The sequence below is a fragment of the Maylandia zebra genome, linkage group LG23 (assembly GCF_041146795.1).
Source record: "Maylandia zebra isolate NMK-2024a linkage group LG23, Mzebra_GT3a, whole genome shotgun sequence".
NCBI lineage: Eukaryota > Metazoa > Chordata > Actinopteri > Cichliformes > Cichlidae > Maylandia > Maylandia zebra.
The window spans coordinates 13,457,856-13,484,057 of NC_135188.1; the positions used below are offsets into that span (position 1 = coordinate 13,457,856).

The 26,202-nt window shown below is 40.5% G+C and overlaps 2 protein-coding genes across 4 annotated transcripts; one reads left to right on the top strand and one right to left on the bottom strand.

The window, feature by feature from the left end:
* Positions 1 to 2,706: 2,706 nt before the first annotated feature.
* On the top strand, positions 2,707 to 13,948 carry ube3a (ubiquitin protein ligase E3A). The gene is made up of 11 exons (XM_004552817.5): positions 2,707 to 3,122; positions 5,011 to 5,057; positions 6,137 to 6,414; positions 6,491 to 7,701; positions 7,787 to 7,931; positions 8,478 to 8,683; positions 8,818 to 8,982; positions 10,888 to 11,043; positions 11,129 to 11,202; positions 11,299 to 11,442; positions 11,561 to 13,948. Coding segments are annotated over exons 2-11 (2,502 nt in total). The 5' UTR covers positions 2,707 to 3,122; positions 5,011 to 5,055; the 3' UTR covers positions 11,682 to 13,948.
* Positions 13,949 to 15,284: 1,336 nt separating this feature from the next.
* On the bottom strand, positions 15,285 to 22,789 carry cnga3a (cyclic nucleotide gated channel subunit alpha 3a). 3 transcript variants are annotated; one of them, XM_004552814.5, is made up of 9 exons: positions 22,571 to 22,789; positions 21,020 to 21,145; positions 20,804 to 20,893; positions 19,293 to 19,421; positions 18,411 to 18,470; positions 17,751 to 17,963; positions 17,530 to 17,631; positions 17,350 to 17,456; positions 15,285 to 16,797 (listed from the first exon to the last, which is right to left on the bottom strand). In XM_004552814.5, the coding sequence occupies exons 2-9, from the start codon at positions 21,112 to 21,114 to the stop codon at positions 15,401 to 15,403; spliced, it is 2,193 nt and encodes a 730-aa protein (XP_004552871.3). In that variant the 5' UTR covers positions 21,115 to 21,145; positions 22,571 to 22,789; the 3' UTR covers positions 15,285 to 15,400. The 3 variants fall into 3 exon arrangements, with proteins under 3 accessions (XP_004552871.3, XP_012775022.3, XP_076735879.1); XM_012919568.4 differs by having other exon boundaries at positions 19,293 to 19,466; XM_076879764.1 differs by having other exon boundaries at positions 19,293 to 19,466; positions 21,020 to 21,190.
* Positions 22,790 to 26,202: the final 3,413 nt, after the last annotated feature.

Here is a 26,202-nt window from a genome sequence, read left to right on the forward strand (position 1 = left end):
TACTATATATTGTTATATCAAGTGTTCTCTATGTAGAGTTCTTCTGGTACATAATGAAGAAAGTCAAGTCAAGTCAAGTTGGCTTTATTGTCACTTCAACCATATACAGTTTAACAGTACACAGTGAGGCGAAACAACGTTCCTCCAGGAACCAAGGTGCTACATGCAACATAAATTTACAACATAAATTAACAGAAAACACTAAACTAGCTAACTAAGAGGCCTAGTTAGCTGGCTAGCAGAGACAAGACAGACTGACCTAACATAAATTACAACATAAATTAACAAAAAAAAAAAAAAAAACTAACTATCTAACTATCTAAGGAAGACTTTTTTTTTTTGTTATCAGACAGCAGACAACAAAGTGCACGTGCAAATGTGCAAACAAGAGCAGCAGCAAAGTGACAGAATGATAGAAAAACACAACGTAACATAATAATAAGGTTTTGTGATGATGAGTTGAGGTAGTGGAGGAACAGTAAACATTCCTTAGTGTAGCAGCAAAAATTAGGAAGTACAGAAGTTAGTGCAAAAAGTCCAGTAATAATATTGTGCAAAAGAGCATTTACAGGTTGGTGTGTACGATGGTTTGGTGGTGTAGGTCAGTGTGTTTGCGCTTGTGTTGATTAGTCAGTCCAGTCTCAATATTTTCAGGTAGTTGAGTTAACCTGAGTGATAGTGTGTGTGTGTGTGTGTGTGTGCGTGTGTGCGTGCGTGCGTGCGTGCGTGTGTGTGCGTGCGTGCGTGCGTGTGTGTGTGTGTGTGTGCGTGCGTGCGTGTTTATCAGTCAGTCCCTTTTTGCTGAGGAGACGGGTGGCTTGTGGAAAAAAGCTGCTGCACAGTCTGGATGTGTGTGCCCGAATGCTTCGGTACCTTTTTCCAGATGGCAGGAGTGTGAAGAGTGTGTGAAAGGGGTGTGTCCGATCAGCCACAATGCTGGTGGCTTTGCGAATGCAGCGTGTGGTGTAGATGTCCTCAATAGAGGGGAGAGAGACCCCGATGATCTTCTCTGCTGTTCCCACTATCCGCTGTAGGGTCTTGCGGTCCGATATGGCACAGTTCCCAAACCAGACAGTGATGCAGCCGCTCAGGATGCTCTCGATAGTTCCTCTATAGAAGGTGGTCAGGATCGGTGGTGGAAGCCGGGCCTTTCTCAGTCTTCTCAGAAAGAAGAGACGCTGTTGGGCTTTCTTGTGCAGGGAGCTGGTGTTGAGGGACCAGCCGAGGTCCTTCTCCAGGTGGACGCCCAGGAATTTGGTGCTGTCGACAATCTCCACAGAGGAGCCGTTGATGCTCAGCGGTGAGTGGTCGCCTCGTGTCCTCCTAAAGTCAACAACCATCTCTTTTGTCTTGTCAACATTCAGAGACAGGTTGTTGTCTTTACACCAGTCCGTTAGTCTCTGCACTTCCTCCCTGTACGCCGACTCGTCGTTCTTGCTAATGAGACCCACCACGGTCGTGTCATCAGCGAAATTAATGATGTGATTTGAACTGTGTGTTGCTACACAGTCATGAGTCAGCAGTGTGAACAGCAGAGGACTGAGCACACAGCCTTGTGGGGCCCCAGTGCTCAATGTGGTGGTGCTGGAGGTGCAGTTCCCGATCCGTACTGACTGAGGCCTTCCGGTCAGAAAGTCCAGGATCCAGTTGCAGAGGGAGGTGTTCAGGCCCAACAGGCTCAGCTTTCCGATCAGTTGTTGGGGGATGATTGTGTTGAATGCTGAGCTGAAATCTATGTACAGCATTCGGATGTGTGAGTCCTTCTTGTCCAAGTGTGTCAGGGCAAGATGGAGTGCAGTGGAGATGGCGTCGTCCGTTGAGCGGTTATGGCGGTATGCAAATTGCAGTGGGTCCAGTGAGGGGGGCAGCAGGGTCTTGATGTGTCTCATGACGAGCCGCTCGAAGCACTTCGTGATGGTGGGTGTAAGTGCAACAGGACGGTAGTCGTTGAGACAGGACACAGAAGACTTCTTGGGCACGGGGACGATGGTGGTGGCCTTGAAGCATGTGGGAACGACGGCACTGCTCAGAGAGATGTTGAAGATGTCGGTGAGAACATCTGCCAGCTGATCAGCACATTCTCTGAGCACTCTGCCTGGGATGTTGTCTGGTCCAGCAGTTTTACGTGGGTTGACTCTGCGTAGAGTTTTCCTCACCTCAGCTGTAGTGAGACACAGGACCTTGCACAGAAAGGCGAAATATCATCATATTAAGCAGCCTTAAGTAAATATCATGGAAACTGTAGTTAATCACCAATTTTAACTGTCATATTTGAATTCAACCCATTCAAATCCATGAGAAATGTCATATTTTACCTCACAAGCAGACAACTTCTGATTATTTACCAGAATTTTCTGACTAAAGTGACCCATTGTGGAGGACCAGTCCACACCTAATTTTCCTTTTTTTTTCCCCAGTAAATTTTAAATCCTGACATCTTTTCCTATATATGGTGATCTTCCTTGAATGTTCTTCATCAAACAGACACTGATATCAGATACGTGAATGTTAAGGAAGAAGAAAAAGAAGGGGAGAGAACATTGTATTATTATTATTATTATTAGTAGTAGTAGTAGTGGTAATATCATCATTATTATTAAAAGTAGTAGTAGTATCATCACTATTATATTATTATTATTATTATTATTATTATTATTGTGTTTTTATGATTATCCTTAATGACTGAGGAATATTCTTTACATATTAAATTATTGAATTAGTGAATCTTTTACCCACAGGAAACTTGTTTCTGCTGTTTTCACTCTGCTTGCTGATCCTGGATGATGTGGCTGTAGCTGCAGCCAGTTAAATTAAAGAGTTTAGCAGCACGGTGAACAGTAGGGGGCAGCATTGCGCCTGCGCTGTGTGGAGGAAACCAGGCGGAGAAGAAGAGCGTATATGGCGCCGTTGTTTACAGGCTGTTAGAGGAAATAAATTCGCTGTGACTCAACAAACTAAAATCATTTGGAGCTCTGCGTGTTGTCAGCTTCTATCGGCCTTATTAACAAGCATTAATATCCCTGTAAAGTGTATTATTTTGTGACGTGGGTGTGACCGCGGTCCGAGTGACTGAAGAGATTTTTTTTTGCACTGTCACTGACAGACAGGACTTCAAATCACAGGTCGGTGCTGAGACAGGACACGACACGACACTCGATTCACCGCTCACTGCACGTTTTTTACTCTGAAACGAAGCGATTTAGAGTCTGTTAAACTGAAACGCTGACAGCTGTTTGAAAGCAGAGTCACAGCCTAATTACCAGTAACGCTGATAATTTAGAAAATATTATTTATATTTTTATGTTGTGCAATGTTATTTATATATTTATAAGTTGTATACTTCCTGTCATACAGCAACCAAAACATTAGACATTACAGAGCTTAAATATATTAAATTAATTGAGTAAAATAGACAAGTTTATAAGTAGATCAATAGTGTATGTATGTATATATATTTAGATATAGATATATTTAGATATAGATGTATGTATGTATATACGTGTGTGTATGTGTATGTATGTATATGTGTATATACACACATATATGTATATACACAAATATATACACACACACACACACACACATATATGTATACACATATATATGTGTGTATATATATGTATACACACATAAATCTATATATACATGTGTATATATAGATATGTGTGTATACAAATATATCTATATGTGTATAGCAACATCCACACTTACATGAAGGTGAATGAAAAAGCTGCAGGAAGAAGAAATTTCATCAACCAGCCACTTGTACAAAAAAATAGTTTCTGTTATATTTGAATGTTTTTAGTTCAAGGCACCTTGTCCTTGATGGACAGGCTGACAGATGATACAAGCAGGCATCTCTGTGGACTGTGATGTTTGCAGATGACATTGTGATCCATGGTAAGCGTAGGGAGCAGGTGGAGGTATGCTCACGAGAGAAGAGGGAAAAAAGCCAGCTGAAATAAGAATATGTATGTGAATGAGAGGGAGACAGGTGGAAAGGAGTAGAGATTTAGAAGGTAGATGAGTTTTAATAACTGGGGTCAACCACCCAAGGTTTCAGAGGTGATTTGTGGCAAAAGAATAGAAGCAGAAGTGAAAAAGAAGGTTTAGTGACACCTGCTGTTGTGTATAGCTGTGGTGACTTTTTAAAGGTCCAACCGAAGGAAGAAGAAGAAGAGTATACATTATATTTATATTCATATACAAAGGAAAGAATCTTATACTCTTAGAAGTATGGTCATGTGAAAAAGAAAGTTTTCACGGGGCTCTGTTGACCTGTTTCCATATGAATTAAGAGGAGCAGTAGAAGCCAAGAGTTGCTAATCAAATGCACTGATTAATTGATGATCAGTAAACGTGAGCACCATGTTTGGCAGTTTGCTGCTCTGACGCATTTAGGCGTGTGTTAACACAATGCCACAATTTTCCCAGCGAGTTCATACCATGGTCAGATCATGCCATGCTCAGAAAAACTGCAAAACTCTGACATCGAGTGGTGAGATTTTACACACTGCACCTTTAATATAGAATAATAGAATAGAATACTTTCAAAAAAATTTACATCACCAGGGTTGCAGCTGTAAGACTGAACATTGATGGCTGGGCTAAATGGATGGGCGCTAATGATGATGATGATGATGATGAAGCCTTTATTTGAGCTTGATAAACCTGCTAACTTGTGCATTATCAATTGCCTTAGATCTGTAGATCTTGCCTTAGATTGTGGTGCTTCAAAAGAGAAAAACTTTATTTATATAAAAGATTTTATTCCAGCTAGAAACACAACAGTGGAGTAGAGTAGAGGCTCCAGCACATTATATTGATAATGACAAATTAAAACAAATAAAACCATGAGTTAAAACCATAAAAGGAGCAGAAATAATAATAAATAACTATGGTATTTATTTATTTTTTGTTGTTGCTTTAAGTTGTTAAGACTTTAAGCTTTTATTTAAAGGCTTTTACCTGCAAATAAGATCTTACAGTGCTTTTAAACTCTACTTTCAGAGCATTGTTCACCGGGCCTGCAGAGGGGAATCTGAATCCAGCCGAATGTAAGACCGACTATAATCTGGACCTCAGCTGGCACAAGCTAAGCTAATATGATTCATTAGACTGATGTTTTTGGTCACAGTTGCACTCCCTCTTTACTGTTCATAGATGATAATATTTTAGCCTCTCACAGCAAGAACATGTATAAATTGACTGTTAAATACATAAACTGGATCTAAAAGATGAACATGGTTTGCAGATCTGAAAAGTATAAACAACACTTAGTGCCTTAAACCTGACATCTTTTTAATGTCTAGTAGGAGGCAGTGACTTCTATGAGAAAATGAGCTCACTGCTCACTGAACCGAGCTCAGTAAACACTTTCCTGAAAAGTTTTTGGGTTCAGTCACTAGTTTAAGTCATCTTGAATAAAACATGATGCTCTTTTTCTAAATTATTGTCCCATTAGATTGAAAAAGCAGAGCAAAGCAGGGTATGATTTACTATGCCATGGATAAGTCATTTGCCTGTGAGCCACCAGTGTCCCTCATTTTTAGATCCATCATGTGGAAGGCACTCAGCCTATGGCTTCGCAACAGGATGTGTGACCCCATGTTGTCTGTGTCCATCTTTTATATACAGCTTGTGGTTAATATAGTTTGTACAGGAAAAAAAGTTAATTTTTATTTTTCTAACCCTAGAAAGTGATGATAATATCAATTACTTTTCAAAGTCTTCTCCAGTAAATGAGATAGGAATTGATCAGAAAACGAATCTGTTCTCATTTCTGTTCCTCGACATCACAGACATAAAAGTGCTGCAGTTTATTCAGACTATGAAAGAGCAAATCATACTGATGCTTCAGAGCAATCAGTCTAAACAATAAGAAACAGAGCTAAAATGAGTTTTCTGCTCTGAATACTTGACGTGGTTATCTCCTGTACTTTATGAACTCTCAAAAGTGTTGGAAAAAAATCACTAATACCTGCCAAAGTTTCACCCACTCCTATTTACTTGAAGGGCCTGTAACTCAGTTTATACAGAACCAAAGTTCATTGTTTGTGTTTTAGTTGTTGTTGTTTTTTAACCCTAGAAGGTTTTGTTACCATCAGTCTGACTTCTGTCTGAATGTCCTACGCAGGAACAGAGCGACTGCAAAGCTTCTAATTGAGCGCTACTTTCGGCAGTTAACTGAAGGCTGTGGAAATGGCAACTGCACGAATGAGTTTTGCGCATCATGTTGTGATTTTCAACCTTTGGATAACAATTCAGCAGCTGCCAAAGCGCTCGAGCTGTTTAAGATTAATGCCAAACTCTGTGATTATCACCCCTCCATCACGGCCAGTGCTGACGGAAGAACTCAGGAGGGCAGTGAGATGAGCGATAAAGACCCTGGTTTCACCAAGGAGGACTTCTCAGGTACTGTATGGCTAGCTCTGGACTCTTGCAGATGCTAACTTTGAACCAGTCCCTAAATTAGTTTGTTCTGTTGCAGAGGTTCATCACCTCACAGAGAACACAGTCTGTACGATCTTGGGTTTCTGTGAAGAAGAAGGGGATTATTCTGCTCTCGTCCGAGTCATCGGCAGGGTCTTCTCCAATGCAGAAGCCCTGATGAAGAGTTTCAGGAAAGATGAATCCAATTCTACCGACAACCTTGAGTCTTGTAAACCGGCAGATATGAAGAAAGATGAGAAACAGAGTGAGAGAAGCTCAGAGAAGACAGGTGCTTCTTCTGCAGCCTCTTTGCCAGGTGAGGCTTTGAATGAAGTGTTTGATGCCTGTGAGGTTACAGTGGACATTGGCGCTGTGAGGAGAGTCTACGACAGACTTCTGTCTATCGACCAGCTGCAGGTGGCCCTGGTGAATGCTCTCATTTACCTCACTCCAAATGTTGAACTTGACCTGGAATATCTTGACGTATACGAAACAAACCCAGATTACCTGAACATCTTCATTATCGTCATGGAGAATAGTAACCTTCACAGCCCAGAGTACCTCGAAGTGGCGTTACCACAGTTCTGCAAAGCAATGAGCAAACTTCCAGTGACCGCGCTTGCCAGGCTGACGAAGCTCTGGTCAAAGTACGATCTCCCGCACATCCGCCGTATGATGGAGACCTTCCAGCAGCTCATTACGTTTACAGTTGTTAGCAACGAATACGACGGCGAAAATCTGGTAAACGACGACGAGACTGTGGTGGCTGCGACGCAGTGTTTACAGGTCGTCTTCTTTGCAAGCATTCTGGGAGGTGACGTGGACGTAGAGCACAACGAGGAGGACGAGGAAGACTCTGACTCAGACGAGCTGACGCTGCACGAGCTGCTTGGCGAGGAAAGGCTCTATAAGAAAGGCCCCCGCATAAATCCCCTGGAGAAAGAACTGGGCGTCCGACCGATGGACAGCATAAAGCCTCTCATCCCCTTCGAGGATTTTATTAACGAATCGCTTAACGATGTCATCGAGATGGACAAGGACTTCACTTTCTTCAAGGTCAATGCAGAAACAAAGTTTTCTTTCCAGACTTGCCCTTTCATCCTCAGTGTCATCACCAAGAACCAAGGGCTGTACTACGACAACAGGATCCGAATGTACAGCGAGCGACGCCTCACGGCTCTTTTCAGCATGGTCCAGGGGCAGCAGCCCAACCCCTACCTCAAGCTCAAAGTGCGCAGAGACCACATCATCGACGACGCTCTCGTCAGAGTGAGTTGCGCTGCCTTAGGGTAATTGGAGGATGTCGAAATCAGTGTTGTTCAGTTTGAAAAGTGAAACCTCCTCTGTGTTGCAGCTGGAGATGATCTCCATGGAGAACCCGTCCGACTTGAAGAAACAGCTCTATGTTGAGTTTGAGGGTGAGCAAGGTGTAGATGAGGGAGGCGTTTCAAAGGAGTTCTTTCAGTTGGTTCTTGAAGAAATCTTCAATCCTGACATAGGTGAGAATTTTAAGCCCAAGTGGACTGTGGACATTATGTAAATGTTGTTTTGTATCCGAACAAAAGAACACATTTATTTGACAGGCGAACAGGGGGATTGAGATGAGTGTCATGTTTTATTAATTATGCAGCAAGCTGAAGTCAGGATACGATCATCTTAGCATGAGAACTAGAAACTTAATAAAATAATGCCGTGCAGTTCAAAAGTCTTGAATCCAAGGAGCTAGATCGTTTAAAGTGGTCTTTAAAGAGCAACACTTCTCCGGGCTTTCTAAAGATCTTTCAAAGGTTTCTTTGGACATCTCCAGTCTAATCCCTGTACAACTTTCAGAGGATTTTTCTTCAAGCCCAGGCACAGTAACCCCACCCACCTGCTGTTCAGACCTTCAGTTTACAAGGGGCAGCCAATCAAAAGAAAACTGACCTATAAAACATTTAAGTATTTAAGATTAATAAGGATTACTCTGAACTGTCATTTACGCAGAGCTGCTTCATGCATTTAATTTTTCCATGTCCATTTTCCTGTGTGCCTGATGTTCCGAACAGGAATGTTCACCTACGAGAACGACACCAAACTTTTCTGGTTTAATTCATCTTCTCTGGAGACTGAAGCGCAGTACACTCTTATTGGAATCGTCCTCGGTCTCGCGATTTACAACAACTGCATCCTGGACGTCCACTTTCCAATGGTTGTCTACAGGAAGCTCATGGGAAAGAAAGGGACCTACTTGGACCTGTCAGACTCACATCCAGTATAGTAACTTCCTCTAAAGCTCATTCACAGTGAATCACTACAATTCACAGTAGTTTTAAAATGTTATACATCCCTGTAATCAAATCAGTGGCACCTGTGCAAAGAAAGTCTTGTCTTTTTTTTGTGCTCCAGGTTCTCTATCAAAGTCTGAAGGGAGTACTTGAATATATGGGAAATGTGGAAGAAGACATGATGATGACCTTCCAGATATCACACACTGACCTCTTTGGAAACCCAGTAATACACGACTTAAAGGAGCAAGGAGACCAGATTCCCGTTACTAAGGAGAACCGACAGGTGAGGTGTGAGCTGGACCGTGTTACAGCTACAGCTCCTTAATTCACCTTATATGTCCTTTTTTGGTTTACTAATAAATCCCCATGCTACTGTGTTGTTTGGTCTGTGATTTTAGTCTGTTGTTAGGGGGTTGCTAGTCAACGTGGTGGGGATGTCCTCTATCATGAATAATGAGAGTTTTGTGTATATAATTATGATTTCATTGGTGTATTATTGGCCACGGATGAGTCATTTGGTCCATTGGTAGGTGATTGCTAGGCAATATGATGACATCATAATATACGATAGTCATAATATATGGCCTAAGATGTATCTGTGTCCCAAATATGGGTGTTAAACTCTGGATCGTGTAGGAGAACTTTTAGTGCAAACAAATAGATTTTGTGTTTTGAGTGGTATACCATAATCCACTGGATTAAAAATATATGACTTCTGAGTTCATTTAAAATGGAAAATATTGCACCTTACACCCCAAAAAGTTATGAACGTCTGTGTCGAACTTTTCACTACCGCTTGGCGAGTAGGTGAATTTTCAGACAAACCAGTATTTTATGTGATCAAAGCAATCACAAGGATTTCAGCAACTCCAGTAACCACTTGCCAGCCAGTCAAGGAATACACACTTTTCCCTGGTGACCAGGGTTAGCAGGAGGTCAGTGACCAGCCTCACAGCCATTGTGCATTGCTTCATTAGATATTCTATTAACATTTATGTAATAAGTAAAGTTATTATAGAAGAAAATCAGCTGATTCTGAGTAGGGCTGTTCGATATAACGATATATATCAGACGACGATATAAAAACATTGTTTCATTTTACGCTATCGTTTGTTTCGTGGTGTCGCAAAATTTCCCACGTGTGGGACTAATAAAGGTTATCTTATCTTATCTTAAAATAAACCGTTTACGGCAATATTTTTTGTAGTGGCTATATTAATTTTTTAAAGTTCTCTCTTTCTCTTATATTTTATATAACCACACTACAGACGGACAAGCGCCTGTTTTTATGCGTTGTGGTTAGCAACAAGACGGTAACAGCATCGCGTGTCCGCTTGTTTATGTTCCACATAAACCTTTCACAATAAAGCTCAAGATCCTGTTCAGACTTTTCAAAAAAACTGAATCAAGTGAAAGAGCAGAGTATTTACGGATGAGAAGTAAAAAAGAGCCGCCAGGTGCTAAAAAATAAACCTTAGACTCAAACGTTAGAACAGGCTTTTCCCCGCAGCACGCCGTGTAATAAATACTCACAAAGAAAACGGCGGCCTTTACAACTTATGTCTAAAAATGTAAAGTTTCATACATCGGTTAAAACACTCGACTCCAGCTACATGACGCGCAGCTGGAAACACTTCCCTCAAGTCGAGCTGCACGAGATTCACAGAATTTACAGAAAATGACACATTTTTGTGATTTATATCGTTATCGGACGATAGAATTCTTATATCGGGATATGAGATTTTGGTCATATCGCACAGCCCTAATTCTGAGGCAGTCAGAGGGGAGGCAGTGGTTTATTATCTTGTTCTGATTTTTGGTCTCTTCTTTTAATTTATCTCCGGTTCCTTTAAAACCATGCATCATTTTTATTTAAGCTTACCTAAAAATTAGACATTTCTGTGGCTATATAATATGTTAAGATGGAATTCTGATTCTAGACCAAATGTGTCGCTACACAAATAAGGAAGCCCTAACTGACACTTCTGCTGTTCCTCTTTTGACTGAAATGTATATTTCACAAGTACAGAAACAGGAACACACGATGAAGACGAAGTAGTATGTTATGCAATACGGCCGGCATTCTTTGACAGAGCAATCTGTAGAGTCTGCTCTCTAAAAATACAGATTATAAAAAGTTAATGATGAAAAACTGCTTCAGATATATTTAACTTCCTTCCTTTTTTAGGAGTTTGTGGATCTGTATGCTGATTACATCCTGAACAAGAGTGTGGAGAGACAATTCAAAGCCTTCAAAAAAGGCTTCCTAATGGTCACAAATGAGTCCCCGCTGAAATATTTGTTTAGACCAGAAGAAGTAGAGCTGCTTATCTGTGGAAGCAGGGTGAGAGAGCGCATCCCCATTTATATTTTTTATATCTTAATTGTGTTCGGTGCTGCATTGATGACAGTCTCCGATCATTACACAGAAACTGGACTTTGAAGCGCTCGAAAAGACGACGGAATATGACGGCGGCTACAGCAAAGACAGTCAGGTTATCAAGTGAGTCTGATAAAGTCTAAACATGTTTGGAAGTACTTGAACTTTATGCACATTTTCTCATCAGTTTAATGTTTTTATTCAATTATCCACGTGCAGAGATTTCTGGGAAGTCGTCCACTCATTTGGGGAAGACCAAAAAAAATTATTTCTTCAGTTCACGACGGGCTCAGACAGGGCGCCTGTTGGCGGGCTCGGCAAATTAAAAATGATCATTGCGAAGAACGGCTCTGACACAGACAGGTGCTGCTCTGGCCAGATTTAAGAAACGCTCAGCATATCTTAAAAAAACGATCCGTAACTCAAAGCTCTCTGTGGATGCTGATTTCAGATTTCCCCACTTCTGCCATTTTTCTTGCAGGCTACCAACCTCCCACACCTGCTTTAATGCACTGCTGCTCCCTGAGTACTCCTCCAAGGAAAAGCTGAGAGAGAGACTTCTCAAGGCCATCACTTATGCCAAAGGGTTTGGGATGCTGTGACGAAGCCGCAAAGTTATCAGAGCCAAAAAAGGGAGTATTAAGAAAGTGGATAGGGAAATGCAGTGGAGAAAAATACTGTAATAACCCTGTGCCTAACCAAACTACTGCAGTCCACTGCTGGCCTTTCACACTTCATATGCATTAGATTTCCCAACAGACTGTATTTAAAAGATGGACGCCATTTCCTGGTGAAGTGAAGCTCAAGTGCCTTAAACTTGCATTCTTTCTGATGACCAGCAGGGGGAGACTCCACTGGTGGAATGAGATGTCATTATCTCAAAAGGTGGAACAATGGAAAAATATATGTAAAAAGTTCACAGATCAGTGCAGAGAAAGAAAATATAACCGAAACGCAGCGAATATGAAATAAGTAAAAAGTCAATTGTTGTAATTAAGAGCTAAATATAATTTAATAAGGCTAAATGAAATACAATGTAAGCTTTTTTTTTTATCAAGTGTGATGAAAAGAACAAGCACAACAGCTGTCAGAGGTCGTCAGTGTAGTGAACAAGGAATAGGGTGGCTGAACGTCCACAGGAAACATCTGTAAACCTCCCGTCACCGGTGACGTCTGTGCACGCGATGAGTTAACGGTCTGAGTCAGTATTTTCAAGTAACCCCTGTTAAAGCCAAGAAGGAGGCTGTGCGTTACTGTGACTGACGAGATATTGGCCTCCGAGGCCTCCCATTTTCCTGTTTCCCATCCTTTGCACAACCTTTACTATGAATAATTATAAATTCGGTACACATCATTTCAACACTTCAGCCAGAGTAATATAGTGCGTGCACAGCTGTGCTCATCTGTCATTGTTGCTTGAGCTCTTTTTACTCCAAAGAAAACAGGGCTCCCTCACCAGTTTAAGAGTTTAAACCAGTGCTCCTTAAAACCTAAAAAATATAAATCTGTACAAATCAGTACTAGAACATCTTTAGACATAAAACTAGCTAGCTAACTAAAGAAAGAAACTGGATTTTGAAACCTAAATGTCAGGAGATGTAACAGTTATGGTGCGACACTCAGTTTGAGGCTTCACAGCGGGAGCTCATGAACCAGTCGATGTCATTAGCGTGGTTCAGCATTACTACCAATTTGTATTTTTAATGGATTTTTATTTGTATTTCACTTTGATGTTTTGTTTTTTAATCAGTGTGGTTTCCAGACTGGGTTTGCTCGTCTCAGTTTAGTTTTTATTGCATGTTTTTAGTTTCATTTTTTATCCGTTTATCCGTTTTAGTCTGTAGGACTGTTTTTCGGGTGCAGATTTAAGAAGTTCACATTAGGCATTAAAACACATGGACGTCCCAGCCTCACCAAGCACATGCAGCAGTATCTCCTCACGCTCCTCAAGACTAAAAACAAAAAAGGTTTTATTTTATTTTTGTTTTTTTAAGAACAAAATATTGTATTTTTTTAATTCTAGTTTCAATGTTTACCACAGTAACTGAAATGTTTTTGTCACACCTACTTTTACTTTAGTTTAGCTGCGGTTGTGTCCATCTTTTACTTACAGTCTGTAGATTTCCCAGAGTTGAAAGGCGCTTAAATATTTAAATTTTTTCACGCGTGTTTCGTTTCTGAGCCAACATCAAACTGTATTGTGAAAGTGCACTTACACAGAGCACATTCAGGATATTTTTTGCATTTAGTTTGACTTGTTTTGTGTGTTTTCTGCAGTTGTCGTAATGTAGCAGCATTCGGTGCACACACTCTGGGCATAACGGTGCTCTTTGGGTATGATTGTCATTTACTATATGCTGAACTGAAGCCTTTTTTAATTCCTGCTATTGAAGTCAAAACAACCTCATAGAGAAGCTTATATTTAAACATTTTCTTTACCCAGAAATAAAAAAAAAAATGTTATATCCAGATGTGATTATATCTGGTTACGATCTAACAGTTTTGTGTTGTGACCTGACAGTTTGGTTTCAGAGTATGCTTCCTGACTGGTGGGTTCAGACTTTCACTTCCTCTTTCTTTTGGTTTGTTTGCTAATCTTACTGATTGCACAGTCATGAGGTGCCAAATGTGCAAGGCCTACACAAGAAAAAGAGTCACACCATGTTTTATTTTGCCAAATGTCTCAGGTAAAAACACAGAACGTGCAGATAACGTGAAACTCTTTTGTAAAGCTTCTGTTATGCAAATTAAATAAAGGTGAATTAAAAAACAACAACATTAACACTCACTGGAAGACTTTAAGCTGAAACTCTGTTTTTCAAATAAATACCTGATCATGACTGCGGCTTGTCTCACAGTCACAGATTCATTTCTTTGTTCTTACTTTTGGAAAATTTGGTTTCAAACCTCTCTAGAGGTCGCCACAGCATATCACCTCTCCTTTCAATAACTGCCATCAGATTTTAGCAGCTCGACAACACGCAGCAGAATAAGTTAGCACATAGCTGATGAACACAACGGGGTACTCGCTTAAAGAGGAGCTGGTTTTCCTTCATTGCTGATGAAGCTAAAATCAGACTTTTCACAAAACATGGTGATAATGGTTCAGTCGAGAGTGATAAGATAAGATAGAACTTTATTAATCCCTCGGGTGGGTTCCTCTGGGAAATTCGACACATACATGTGATGCAAGATCACATGTATGTGTATCTATGAGAAATAGAAGAACTGAGCAGTTAAATAAGAGATGATGTGTCATCACTTGACCTTTGAGTTGCTTTTCTGCTGCACTTGAGTAGTCAAAGTAGATGTAAGACTTTTAAAGGGCAATTCAGCTCTGAGGGGAAACGTTAAACAAATATTCTTTGTCAAACTTCTCTTTTTTTCATGTTTCTGTAAAGAGTGATCAAAATTTCAGAGATTTTATTGGCAACCACATTCATGGAAAGATTCATAACTCATGCAGTTCTCTATGACATGCTGGTTATCAGCTTCTGCATCCATCATCCACCCACTTTTTAAGGGTTGATCAGCGATGAAGCTGATCTTTGAGAATATTTTTAGTGTGGTCCATCCAGGAAAGGATCATTATCAGCCATGATTTGGAAGCAGATATTCAGGATGTCTTATAGAACTGAGGAAATTACGGAGATCAAGGCTGATTTATTTCCAACTTAAACTTGAAACTTGTGAAATGCTTGTTTCTTCATTATGTCATAGAAACATGGTAAAAAAGAAAGTTTCCAAAACACAAAATTTGTGCTACTGACAAAACTTTAGAACAGGAAAAGCATGACATTTATGTGCCTTTAATCACATAGCTTGGCTGAAAAAAAACAAACAAAAAACTGTGAGTTCCCCATGTTCATTCACCCACAACATGACAATGTACCAGTATAAAGTGAATGTTATATGAACACTTTAATGTTTATTCACATATTAGATTTACAGCCAATAGCCGACAGTAACTTATCAACAGCACTGACATTTCACTTTGTACATTTTTAAGCAGTGTAAAATGGATGTGTCAGCTGCATTTTTACTTCACAAATAGATCAATATGGAAGAAAAAGATTTTCTGGGACAAAAATGGTTCTACTATTATGAAAATCCTTTTTTTTTCCAACACGCTTAGTAGTTTTATATATGAAAAATAAGAAATTGGCTGTCAGTCGTAGCATACACACAGAAATATACATTTGCTGTACACAGTTTGACACATTATACTGATAATAAACATGCTGTATAAATGGATATGAATGTGGGCCTTTAAAAAGTGACACTCCCTCGTGTGCTGTAAAGTTCTCGAGTGTCTCTTGCGTTACTGGACCTTTTTGTCTTTGTCGGCCACCACCTCAGACAGATCCTCTGGTTTTATGGATTTCACTTTGTCCTCCATCGCTGACACTCTTTGCTTCATTCTTGTCGAGTTGAACGTGAACTCCGCCATCAGCTGGGCGAACTTGGTCTGCATGGTGTCCAGATTGCTCTGCAGTTTAACAATCTTCTCCTCTATGTCCTTGGGGTCGGCGCCGGCATTGGCGACCGCCTCGTCGATCAGGTTGTCCTTCATCAGGATGGCTTTCCCCTTCTCTTCTAGAGCCTTCTTGGCATCTGGATACTCGGTGAGGGCTTCCATCAAGTCGTCCTTAGAAAGGGCAAAGAGGTCAGAGTAACCCACACTTCTGATGTTGGCCGTTCTTCTGTTGCCCGCTTTACTGCCCTTGATACCCAAGATGCTGATTTCACCAAAGTACGCGCCATCACTCAGCACTACAAACTGAGTCACTCCATCGTCAGCCACCACCGCTAGCTTCCCTTCCTTGATGATGTACATCTCCCTGCCAATATCCCCTTTCTTACAGATGTAATCTCCAGGGCTAAACACTTGTGGCTGCAGCTTGAGCACCAGTTCAATCAACAAACCGGCTTCGCAGTCCTGAAAAATCCGCACTTTCTTCAGCGTATCCAAATGGACATTGATGGCAATCTCAGCCTTTAGCTTGTCCGGGAGAGTTTTTAAAACTTCCTTTTCATCGCAGGTTTTCTTCTCAGTCCACAGGTAGTCAAACCACTTGATGACCCTGGCCTCCAGGTCTTTGGTGACCTTTCGAAACTGCATGTACTGCTTTATGGAGTCAATCTTCGCCTGGAACTCAGCGCGAGAGGCGTTCATGTTGGAGATCATAGCGCCAACGTTACCGACAATACTGGCAAAAATCAGCACACCAGTGAGGAAGTCGGCAATAACAAAGAGGTATTCAACATCCCTGACAGGTGCGGGGGTCTCTCCAATAGTGGTGAGGGTCAGCGTGGACCAGTATAGGGAGTAGATGTACTTTCTTGCCAAGCGGCCATGCTCTGGGTGGCTGATATTGGGGTAAACCCAAGAGTCCGACCCAAATCCGATGGTTTTTGAAATGGCAAAGAATAAACAAGCGTTCCAATGGATGATAATAAGAATGTAAAGCACAAGATTGCTGATACGGAACATGTTTGGAAAGCTGGTTCTGGTTTCAGTCCTCTCGAAAAACTCAAAAAGCCTTGGCAGTTTGCAAAGGCGGTTTAATCTGAATTCCGGGTTGTGGATTCCATATTTCAGAAACAGCAGATCAGTGGGTATCATTGCAATCATGTCGTATTTGAATTGAGAAGTTGTTCTGTATTTATCTCTCAGTTTTTTGGAATCTTTTACCAGCAGGCCTTGTTCCAGGTAACCTGAGGGACAAACACCAAATTAGAAGCCAGATCTTGTGCTACAGTACAGCCTAACCCAGGACACCGGGTGTTTAAGCTGCTGCCGTCTGGCAGGAGGTTCAGGCTGCTGAGGTCCCGAACAAATAGACTCAAGGACAGCTTTTACAACAGGGCAATAGCCCTGATCAATGTAAATAGCTGACCTGACTGGATACCTCCCTGGACTTTTTAGGGGGAGGTAACAATGTTTAAAACGATAACAATAATATTTATATTTATAACAAGGTGCAATAATAATTAATGTGCAATAATAACAGTGTGCAATACACATACACTTATTCTTCTTTTTTATACTAAGTTAATATACTGTGTTGTGTTGTTTGTTACGTTGTGATGTGTCATATCGTGTCGTGTTGTGTTATATGTAGTGCCGACGTAGGACAGTTTTTCCAATTTCATTGTACTACTGTACTATGTATGACTGTGCAATGACAATAAAGAGTTATCTTATCTTATCTTATCTTAATTGGTGTACAAAAACATCCTTTCTGTAAATGCCGTCAGGAATCTGACCTGTTCTTGCTCTGACAAATGTGTCTGCGTAGTAGATGAGGTCTGTGGTGTAGTCCAGGATTAGCCATAAATGTATATATGACTCCTGGAGTTCATTAAAGCAGGCCCTAAAATACAAGGAGAACAAATAAATCAATGCTCCTTTAAGTGAATAATTATTAATATGTGAAGGATGCCTACCTCGTTATGACCATCATTAGGTTATAAAACACGGGGCCTGCAATGACGGAGAGCCACTTGTAGTACTGATCTGTAGCGGGATCCATAATCCAGATTTCTTTCCTGAAACCAGCAAAGCATCAGAAGGTGTTTAATGTTGCACAGAGATGAAAAGTGACAGATGTGGTTTCTGTAGTTAAATTTACCAGCTGCCGCAGACTCTGAATTTAACGGGTACTTACGGTGGCTCTTCTTTCTTTTTATCATCTTTCTTATCATCTTTCTTCTCGTCTTTTTTCTCATCCTTCTTCTCGTCTTTTTTCTCATCCTTCTTCTCGTCTTTTTTCTCATCTTTCTTTTCCTCTTCCTTCTTGTCCCCATCCTTCTTCTCTTCATCTTTTTTCTCCTCCTTTTTCTCATCTTTTTTAATCTCCTCTTTTTTGTCCTCTTTTTTGCTACGGATTACAAGTTTAGTGTTTTTATAGTGGTGAAAAAGGACGGAGGTGGTCTATGAAGGACTGCTAGAAGACTAGAAAGCTACCTTGAAAGGAGTCTACAGCGACAATTCATTTGGATTCATGGTGCAGGTCATACGTTTGTCCAGCAGATGGCATCATACTACAGGTAGTCCCTGTTATTTTAAGCACACTTTATGACCTTACAGTTCCTTATGTGAACTTCCCCAAAGTTGGATCAAAATAATCCACATCATGACTTCCAACAAAACCCCTGAGGTGGGTAAAGGGGTGGGAGGCACAGCATAGAGAAGCGGAGGATGTGAAGACATGGTTCAAGGAGTTTGGTGCTAACATAGCTATGCTACGTGCCATTGTAGCTACAACAAATATCGATAATGTCCACTTCTAAAGGAAACTCTTTTCTATTTTCTGACACACACTTACTCGTCTGTGTTGTTGCAGTTATTCATGTTGTAAGTAGCCAGCGGCCACTTACTGGCAAGGCTTTTGGAAAGAAAGACAATTTTTTTTCTTTTTACTTTCTTTTTGCACGAGGCTTCTCATTCATCATATAAATGTGATATTTTTATGGCAAAACCCCTCTTTTCTTTTAGGTTACACACATTCCTATTGGTTGGGAGGGTGTTCAAAGAAATTGTTTATGATCTATCTTCACCCTGATCTTTGAATGGGGTAAAAGGGAATGGGGAGCTAGCTTTTGGCTATTAGCTTCCCCACTGTTAGCTGTGACATTAACTTTCTTGTTTAAGATATTAAAGCATTGTTTTAACCGTTCATAAAAAAAATAAAAGCTAAATTATACTGTAAATAATTTGAAATGAGATGCGTGCTTGGGCTCAGGAACACATCTTTCAATAAACAAATTGCTGTCTTTTCTATAAAGAAAAAAGAACATCCATTTAGAAACTCTGGCCTTCTTTGGGCCTATAAAACTGTTCAGTGATCTAATCAATACAAATTTTAAATTCTTTTTTGGACGTTCCAAGACCACGGGCTCAACCTCGACAGGTATCGGGTCGAGCAACATGCTTTCAGTTTTCAGGTAAAGTTGTGCACATTTCCACAGGAATCTTGAACCACAATGTGGACGTTATTACAGCAACATGGCTCTCCAAGCAAAGAGTCTGTGTGCTAAACGACTAAACATTAGCCACAATATGAAACTTTTTTGGAAACAGGGCCCTGAGTAAAGTGTCCTGTTTGTCCAGTTTTGTGTTAAATCATTCAAACATTAGAAACCATAACTGCTATGACTCGACAAAACTCTTAAACTGACCACAGCAGCTCTCACCACACCACGCTTACTTTCTCTTACGGACTGCGTCGTGATGCCCCGCAGACTGAGCACTGCTGTGTAGACTGGACGTGTCTTTGAGCTCTGGGCCTCTGAAGCGGTCGAGGAACGAGTCGTGTCTCTCTTGTTCAGGCTTCACTCTGTGAGACGCCCAATTCCGTAGCATGAAGAAGAAGTAAGACAGTCTAGAGAGTCAGCGGGAGGTAAAAACAGCACAAAGTGACACCAGTCTAGGCTAGAAACCATCAACAGTCATGTCAAAGGTAAATACCCACAGTGGAAGAAACATTCAGATCCTTTACTTGGAGGCTATCCGTAAAATAAAGCATCTACCATTAGACACTTGGTTTGTCTGTCAGTGGTTCTCACTCATCCAGGCCATGGTTGTCTAAAGTGCTTGAGTAAAAGGCAGCCAGAGTTCTTTTTAGTTCCTGAAGACCTTTCATCCTCTCCAGGACTCAAAACTGACTGGGAGTCCTGGGTATTTAACCTCCTGCTGGGTCTTCACCTTAGAGGGGAAGCCAACACATCAGACATGTCACAGAGAAGACAGCTGGCTTGAGAGAGGAGTAAAGGAGGCCACCTACATCCAACTGCCATAGCTGGCCAGAGGTGGTGGTCTATAACACCAACTATCAGCTACTTCAAACTTAGTCCTGAGGTCCCCTTCCAGGTGATCAAACCACCATTCACACCTTCACCTGTGCGACTCTAACAACTCACATGATGGTAGAGTGGAGCAACGTCTGAAGAAACCCCTCAGACTGAGAGGTGAATTGGAAAGAACTCGGTTTCCTTCGCCTCAAGCACTTCAGACTTTTCAAACTGTGGTTCATGCTCTTTCAGTGTCAGATGATGAATTTCAGTAATTAAGTGAACTTTTATGTTTAGTTTCATTTAGTTTTCAAATCTAAGTTTGGTCTTGTCATATTTCTTTTGGATGAAAATGTTTAGTTTTCATATGTTTCAGTGCCAGTTTTGTTTTCAATTATTCTAATATAATCTCGTCAGTAAATATAACTTATTGTACAAACCAAAATCAGCTGTTTCTGAGGAGCATCATTTGAGAAGTCTTTCTTGGAATAACCCTTTACAGTAGTGTCTTTAACTTGGTGAAGTCATTATATCCAAAATATATCAACTTTGCATTAACATTAAATTTTTATTTATTTTTTTAGTTATTTATGTTTTTTAATTTCTGGCTAATTTCAAAGTCATAACTCAGGAACAGAAGAGAAAATGTTGACATTTGGTCAAATACCGAATTGGAGACGGCAATAATTGGTGCCCAAACATGAAGCTATTCATTTGTGTGGGCAGATGTGCCTATAAACGAAAAGCCAGACTGGCTGGTGCATGTGTATGTTTGAGGCAGTACTTCTAACTTATCACCACCTGATAACCATTGGTTTGCTCATCAGCAGCATATTGCATTTCAGAATAGCTTAGGAGAAACTTCAGAATCGTTTCTTTCCACCTTTGGTAAATACCGGCTAATTTAAGCACTGCAGCTGGCATTTACCTGGCCATTGCCCCGGCACCTGTAAATGAGTCTCTGTGGGACTCTGAGCGCAGTGCTCTGTCACAGTTGTCCCCACAAAGAGAGTGAACTCTGAAAGACAGCAGGAGGGGAATGATTATATTGACAAGACCTCATAAAACAAGTCAAGATGTCTCATTTCAGTCAGTTAAGGATCCAAAAGTCTCCCAAAAATCATCAGCAAAGCTAACATCAGACCTGCTCTCCCCATTTTCAATAACACCGAGCTCATCGTCATTGGCGGACAGCCGCCTTCTCGCTGAAAAGGAGTTTTCACTGCAGACTTTCGCCATCTTCTCCTGCCTGGCTCTGCGGGCCTGGACACTGGGACACAGAAGAATCAGTGAAATGTGATGGGGTCATACGGGCCTGAAATCAAAGATCAGCAAAACAGTGACTCGTGTGTTAATGTGTTTACCGAACGCCACTCTTCACTGTCTGTCTGAGAGTGGCACCTAAAAATACATCCCGATAATGACCTTAAACACTAAACAGGATCAGTGCGCTCTCTCTGTGAACCATCAGCTTGCTTTTAAAATAACTAAGCTATGGCTTACAGGGACGCTGCAAATGTTCTTTGGTGTGCAGCACGTTAAAGATTTGAACAAGAAGTAGACTACAACTGCAGGCGTGTGTAGAAGCTCTCCAGGATGTTTTGGAATGAATTAGAGAAAAAAAACTCTTATTTTTATGTTTTTATGACCTCTTTAAAAAGTTATAACCAAAAACAAAAAGAGGGTAACAGGTGTGAGATTAAATCCTTTTTTGGTTTAAATTACTTTGTTGTTATGTATGTTTCTCTGTGTTTATTTTTATTTTTTAGTGGTGATGATGGTCAATACTGACTCACTGATCTCTGGGGAACAGCAATGTTTGTAACACGTGCACTCATGTAGATTAGTGCTAATACCAGGGGGTTAAGCAGTCCCCACTTAAATTAAATGACACTGACATTCACCAAGAAGCCGAGAGCTCCAAGGGTGACGAAAGGTAAAAGCGGCAGGCCGTCTGTGAGTGTGAGTTACATCATATTCTGACACTGTGGTGAACACTGAGGGTCAGAAATCACGTAATGTGTTTTAGGGGATGAGTTTTAATCTGCATTGTCTTGCTTCCATGGTTTCTACTGGGAGTCACCACACAGAGAAGTTTTATATATCAGGAAATTAAATATAAATTAACTAATAAAAATACACCAAATGAAAATAAACTAAACAAAAATAGAAACATAAAAAATACACAGAAATACAAATGCTTGCAAAGTTCTGGAAGGCTATAAAGGACATAAACATCACTTATAGCTTGAAACTTCCACACTAAAATCCACACTAGCCTGCCTGTACCCTCATAAATGTACACAGTCTGACCGAGGTGAAGGAACTCATTGAAATCATACAACGCATACTGATGGGTTGATTTTTTTATCCCTGCAAAATGGATTGCTCTGCAAGGGTCAAAACAATCTCACGTGTTTGTTTTCATTAAAATATCCCATTCCTTAAGATGCACATGTCTTTATCTTTTACCAAAACCTTTATTAGAACCAAACATAAACCTTTGAAGTTGATTATTTGAGGGTTACAAGTTACACACAAGACAAGATTTAACGGAAAAATTCACTTTGAACTCACTATATCTATTATAACGCCCTGAAATGCTATGCACAATTGAAATATTTAATGCATTTTTGAAATATATAAACTGGATCTAAAGGTCAAATTATTGGAGATAGAAGAAGGAAAAAGTCACCTGTCTGACGCCTTTTCACGCAGATTTTTGCGAGGCAGCAATTCTCATACGATTCCTCCGATATAATCCCATCTTCCCACACGGAAAGAAGATTTCTTTCTTTCTTCTTTTAATCCACAGAAATATTTCCAAACGCTCTGACCCGTGAAAAAGTCGCTAAAAATACCGATACCGGCCGTCCATAATTGACCCCTGAGGTTCTGCTGTCCGAAGTCGGCGCACACTGAGCGGGCAGGTCTGAGATGAGAGGAGAGGGGAGGAGTCCCGTGCATCCTCCAGCTGCCATCACTGCTCACGGCAAACACAGTACTCATGGGCCAGGCAGTGCTCGTAAAAATAGCTGCCAACGTTTTATTGTTTCTATTAAAAGCTTGCTGCAAAATCGTCAGAATTAAAAGTTCGAATTCACAGTAGAAAATTCTCTGTTACTGGTGTGACATATATGTCATCAGTGCTGCTGAAGTTTTGCCTTTGCAGTTTACTGAGCTCAAACATATGGCAAAGGGCCGCACAAACTGATGAACAAATGATCATGATGGTCATGATAAGAAAAAAACAAAACACTGACAGACTGAAACTGGGAGGTCTCCTGCTTTAAAGTCGCTTTTGTTTTTAGCCCATCCACACAGACCTCCTCCTTATGGCATTTTTGTGCTTCACAAATTCCATCACGTTACTTTTGCGATAAAACAGGAATCATTGTATGTGGAGGCATGCATCTCAGGGGAAAAAGCTTATTTCTGTTTTGTAACTTCTCCGTCATTGTAAGAGTCGGAAAGTAAGGTTATTTGCATTCAGTATCACATTTCAAATTTCAAAGAACGAACATGGCGAAGGTGAAAACATTCAGATCGAACCTTGGTAAACTTCACTCATCAATAGGTGACATCACAGTAGCTACAATTATCTTTTAAACTATTTGTGGTATACATGCAACCAATGGTGTGAACCACAGACAAAAATGGACTCATGTGCTCAGGTAGCATACAGGTAGATGTTATTGGCGATGGGCTTCATGTGATGACTCCATGGTGACATTATCACAGGGTCCTAGGGGAAGGAAGAAATTTAAAGTAATATCAGTGAAGCAATTGCTGAGGGAGGAGGTGCTACTGAAGGTTTAGCCAAATATTACAGCTGTGAATGCCTACAGAAAAACAGAAGTGGTCCAAGGTCAGAGCCTTGAGGTATCCCCAATGAGAGGAGCAGATATGACTTTCATATGTATACAGAAATGAACAGGGAGTCTGTCACCTGATGAACAATAATGTGGGTGAACAAAGAGAGAGGCATCGTTATGCTCACTCTGCCACATAGCCCCGCCTCCACTCATACATCACCTGCACACATAAGGTTAAAAGAAAAATCCCTTGGCAATATACGGAGCTTCAGTTCTAATCCCAGATTAGACTTGAGCACCTATTTCAGCCAGCTAATGCTCCCTTGGGGCAGGGGAACATTTTATCTTCTATGGGAATAATTTAGAGATAAAAATGTAATATTACTTTTTTTTTAAAACTGACATATGTTTGTGTATTTTAACCAACACGTGACATATGCATATGTGACATATGCAGCGAAATTGTATTTCAGCTGAGAGAACTATCGGTGTATTGTGTGCTATTTGTGTCTCATCAAAAGCATTTGTGAACTGCCAACACATTTTCAGCCTCTAAAATTATTATTTTTAAATTATAATTCATGTTATTATAATTATTTTTAAAGTCATCACATTTAGCTTGATTGAACTTGAGATCTTTTAGATTTTAAAGCTGTTTTATTTTTAACTGTTAGTTAACTTAAATATAATTTAACTGTTAAATAATATTTTCATTTGGACAGCAGAGATGAAAAACTTGTGGATTTTGCTGTGTTTCGTCTGCCAGAAGAAACACAGGGATTTAGCTATGTAATAGACTTTGGGATTGTCCTTAGAGTGGCTTTAGGGCAATCCAGATACACAGAACAGGTGATTATGGTGTACAAAGAGGGGTTGGCCAAGTGGGATCATTACTTTCACTAAGTCTCACAGATGACCAAACATAAACTTAGTTTTTTGTTTGATTCCAGTTCAGTGTTGTGGTGAACCGGTCGAGCAGTGACTCTCTCGGTCCGCACGCCTCATTAGGTTTACTGTCCAGGTGCACCGGGATCTGTGAAAAGCGTCTTTAGTTCTCTGCCAGGAGGCACATGGTAATTACTGCATGCTAAACCCTGTCAGAGTGCAATTGTCTCTTGCATGTTGGCTTGACTGTGCATTTCCAAGTCAATCAGACAGGCATCAAATTCATTTACAGCCCTCAGCCAGTCATCGACGAGCTGAATATAAACTGAGGTGAACAGTCTCTAATCAGACCTGATTACCAGCTGGCAGCACGCTCGCTCTGAGCTAAACAAGAAGAGGGGAACAGTCCCAAATAAAGAGGATCAGATGACCCGTGGAGAGTGGTGCAGCCAAACTGCTGGTATACAGCAGCTTTTGTTAGGCTGACCCAAAGCCTGACCAGGACCATCAGCTTCCATCAACATCTTCATGTCCCAGATTGATTCATTTCACCTGATTTTAAGTGCTTCTCATTATAAAAACATGAAACTCAGCAAAGAAACTGGTCGGTCCTCTGACCATTTTCAATGGAATGTCTTTTATTTGCAAACTCATTTAAACAATGACCTAAGCAAACATGAAAAGGGACCAAACTCAAGGAATAAACAAATGTTGTTTTTACGCATAACATCTAATTTAGCAACGAACCCATTTTAAATGGTATCTTCTGGCACTTTGTTACTAGCAGCATGTCACAAAAACACAACACACATTTGTTTCCATTTCTTGTGGCTCGTTTTGTGTCCTTATCCATTTTAAACCACATGAAGCCATTTCTATGGCCTCCACTGCCATTAGTTATTTTACTATGTTTTGCATTATCGTCCCATTACTTTAGTTATTTTAACGAATACAGTTGCATACGCTCCAGGCCTGAGAGGGTGTGTGCAGCATCCTCAGGCTGCTACAGATGGGAGCTTCCTGCTTTTCTTTATGAAAAGATACAGTAAAGCCTGAGCCAATATCTAACTCCATATCAAGGTTCATTTGTTCTCCTGAAACAGCTCCATGGATGCATTTGTTTTTAATTCACATGTACCTTGTACTTGTTAAGTTACTCTCCATTCTTTCCATTTACCAGCTGCCATTCGGCAGCCCAGCACAGCACAGCCCAGACCTTTTTCTCAAGGTTTTCTTATCTGTTGTCCACATTAAATAGACTATGAATAAATCTCAGCACATACTAATTGAAAATACGTGAGTTTGAATGAACAGTATCACTGAAGAATGAAGCTGAGGACCGTTAGCCTGAGCTCGGGGCCTGCAACAGGATAACAAGATTAGGCTAATATAAAGAAACCGAAGGACAGCAGCCCCCTGAGGCTATTCTTGAGCTAAACGGTGCTTTTCATGTTAAACATGCTGATGTGTTTGGGTTTATTGCCATATAAAACCATCATATATACTGAGCAAATTACAATATAGCTGAAGATTATGAGAGTGTTTTTATCTATTAGGTTAAATGTTGAACAAATTTGACCAAAAGATGGCAGCAAGTTAAAAACTGTGGATCAGATTGATATTTTTG

Bases quoted from the DNA above. Each gene is read 5' to 3' on its own strand.
- ube3a (XM_004552817.5), top strand. The intron at 7,932-8,477 runs GTGAGAATTTTA...TGTTCCGAACAG, and splicing joins AATCTTCAATCCTGACATAG to GAATGTTCACCTACGAGAAC. The intron at 8,983-10,887 runs GTGAGGTGTGAG...TTCCTTTTTTAG, and splicing joins TTACTAAGGAGAACCGACAG to GAGTTTGTGGATCTGTATGC.
- cnga3a (XM_012919568.4), bottom strand. From the start codon at position 21,114: ATGGCGAAAGTCTGCAGTGAAAACTCCTTTTCAGCGAGAAGGCGGCTG. The intron at 17,632-17,750 runs GTAAGTACCCGT...TGCTGGTTTCAG, and splicing joins AAAAAGAAAGAAGAGCCACC to GAAAGAAATCTGGATTATGG. The intron at 17,457-17,529 runs GTAGGCATCCTT...CTTGTATTTTAG, and splicing joins CTAATGATGGTCATAACGAG to GGCCTGCTTTAATGAACTCC.